The sequence below is a fragment of the Monopterus albus genome, unplaced genomic scaffold (assembly GCF_001952655.1).
Source record: "Monopterus albus unplaced genomic scaffold, M_albus_1.0 scaffold65.1, whole genome shotgun sequence".
Classification (NCBI taxonomy): Eukaryota; Metazoa; Chordata; class Actinopteri; order Synbranchiformes; family Synbranchidae; genus Monopterus; species Monopterus albus.
Genome location: NW_018127945.1, coordinates 1,793,410 through 1,795,899, shown reverse-complemented (window position 1 = coordinate 1,795,899; position 2,490 = coordinate 1,793,410). Strand labels below are relative to the sequence as shown.

General features: G+C 41.3%; 1 protein-coding gene across 2 annotated transcripts in view; it reads right to left on the bottom strand.

Annotated features, from left to right (window-relative positions):
* The window catches only part of ca5a (carbonic anhydrase Va), a 19,060-nt gene that overhangs the window by 12,889 nt on the left and 3,681 nt on the right, over positions 1-2,490 (bottom strand). Inside the window, exons 1-3 of one of the 2 annotated variants that reach the window (XM_020604375.1) lie at positions 2,059-2,185; positions 1,722-1,919; positions 627-745 (exon numbers count right to left, since the gene is read on the bottom strand). In XM_020604375.1, coding sequence (XP_020460031.1) covers positions 627-745; positions 1,722-1,919; positions 2,059-2,104 — 363 coding nt within the window. In that variant the 5' untranslated portion in view covers positions 2,105-2,185. Of the gene's footprint in view, positions 1-626; positions 746-1,721; positions 1,920-2,058; positions 2,186-2,490 lie in introns of those variants that run through there. The other variant, XM_020604374.1, reaches the window with a different exon arrangement.

Here is a 2,490-nt window from a genome sequence, read left to right as displayed (position 1 = left end):
CAGGTTAGGTTCACAGAGTAAGTTGCCATAGTAACTGACTCTGAGTTTAGATTACCTCTCTTTGTGAAACGGGTTTAACTTACCCCGCTTTCACGGGTTTAAGTTACCTCCGTTTCTGAAACCGAAAACTCCGAGTTGCCCTCATTTCGGGGTTAACAAACTCTTGAGTTTCGACAAAACCGCCTTCTTGAAATAGGCCCCTGGAGAAGACCTGTATGGAGGAGTGGGCCAAAATCCCTGCTGCAGTGTGTGCAAACCTGGTCAAGAACTACAGGAAACGTCTGACCTCTGTAATTGTAAACAAAGGTTTTGGTACCAAATATTAAGTTCTGTTTTTCTATTGTATCAAATACTTATTTCATGCAATAAAATGGAAATAAATTAGTTAAAAATCTAACAATGTGATTTTCTGGAATTTTTTTTAGATTCTGTCTCTCACAGTTGAGGTGTACCTACAATGAAAATGACAGATCTGTCCATCCTTTGTAAGTGGGAAAGCTAGAATAATCGGTGGTGTATCAAACACTTATTTGCCCCACTATACACGTTTTTGGATGTTGCAGTGTTGCAAATGGCTTTCATTCTGTGTGTGTTAGTGCATCCATGTTACAGCACAGTGACATTACCTCTGCTGGGAACATCCTCCTGTCTACTGTGTGCTCTGACCCCCACACATTGCTCTCGCCCCAGTGGAAGTGGAACTGACACAGCCTGAATGTATCTTGCAGGGGGCCCCCTTTCAGTGCTGCACCAGAATGTTAAAGGACATGCAAATGAGTGTCACATACATGTTTCACAGTCCTTTTAAAAGAATCAAATACCAGCCCACCAAAAGAATCATACATCTCCAGCTGTTCAGTATTTGTTAATATATGTAGGTGTTTCCTCCTCAAAAAGAGGAAATGATCCCTCTCAAGATGTCTGCTGAAGTCAGGCAGTAACACTGCCTGTAAACCAGTGACTTATAAACTGTTTATTAGTGCCAGTAACACTACCAACATAAGGAATGGGCTCCTCTTTATCTACATTTACAGCATATTATTGTCAAAATAGCAGTTTAAAGGCTGAATCAGCAGTCATGCCTACATCACTCCACTGTTTTAATGTTTATTTTACTGGTAATAAAACCCTGTTTTCCACATCTCTGTTAGAGAACAAAAACGGGTTTATCAGTATGAGACTAAGCCCATAATACAAAGACAGAGCATTTGGCACCTATAATATGGTTAACTTTTAGCTTTAAAACATTGGTATTTTAGCTGAAATAAGGTCTATATATTTGTAAGCACAATGGTTTGGACATTTATATTCAGTGAGTGTAGCCCAGTAAGTATACCAAAATGACCAATAGTTTAAAGCCAGACTGGATAACAGTTGTTGAGGTCACATGACAGTCACAAGATCCTGTGGTAGCTTTCAGAGTAGCACTGATAACTGAATTTTCCTGCAGACTGTGGCCTCTTTAAGTGGGGCTTAAGACGGGGATAATCCTCTTGTGGAGATCGAAACGTGTGTTCCCCCTGCTGCGATTTCCCTCAGTCCTTTCAGATTTAAAGGAAAACTACTGACTTGTACCCAATCTAGTTGTTAATAAGGAACTGATAAGGAAAAAAAAAAAATTTTACTTTCTAGATTTGTACAAGCAATGAAAGGCAACACTGGGTAGTGGAACTCTTTCCAAGATGATATACTGTATATAAAGAAGAGGCGAGAGTACTCACTGGACTTGTCTGTAGTGTCATTATACTCTACCAGGAAGGAATAACCATTGTTCCAGATTTGTTGGCAGGTGTCTGGGTCATAATCAGTGACCAGAGGCTTCAGCTCAGAATCAAAGACACTCTTCCGCACAACAATGTCGATGGGAGACTGATTATCACCTCCTGGTACCACGAGGGGTCCCTGCCACATGGGATGCACTGGAGAAGAGGAGAGAGGCAGAGGAGAAGAAGAAGCAGAGTAAGGAAATTAAGGAAAAACAGTCAGTGATGTTTAAAATTTAAAGTAGTCAGAGTTCCGGCTGTAACACAGAACATTTAAAAAACTGCGGACATCTACTTTTCATATAGGCCTCGGCTGCTTCCTGCATTTTTACAAAGTCCATTTTGAAGTCTCAAGTTGCCTCATAAAAACCAATTCAAAGCTACCCAGAGACACACACAAGCCTTCTTCCCTGAGCGGTTTGAAGAAACTGAATGGAAAAGCAGAAAGCAAGCTATGGCACTTCCTTCTAGTCCTCTTACATTTGTTTTCCTTAGAGGAAATTACAAAATAAGGGAGAAGTGGGCTGGCTGTACAGACAATGACATGTGAAATGCCCTGGCACGCCCCCAGCTCCACTCCATAGCAGTGGAATCAGTCCAGGAAATCTGGCCAGTGGAACTGCCAGCTCAGCTAGTCTGTCAACGGACCTGATTTCCAATTAACTGAAACTCCACTCCCTTTCCCTGCCTCTCTCCTTTTTATTTTGCTTTACTCTTGAATTTTACC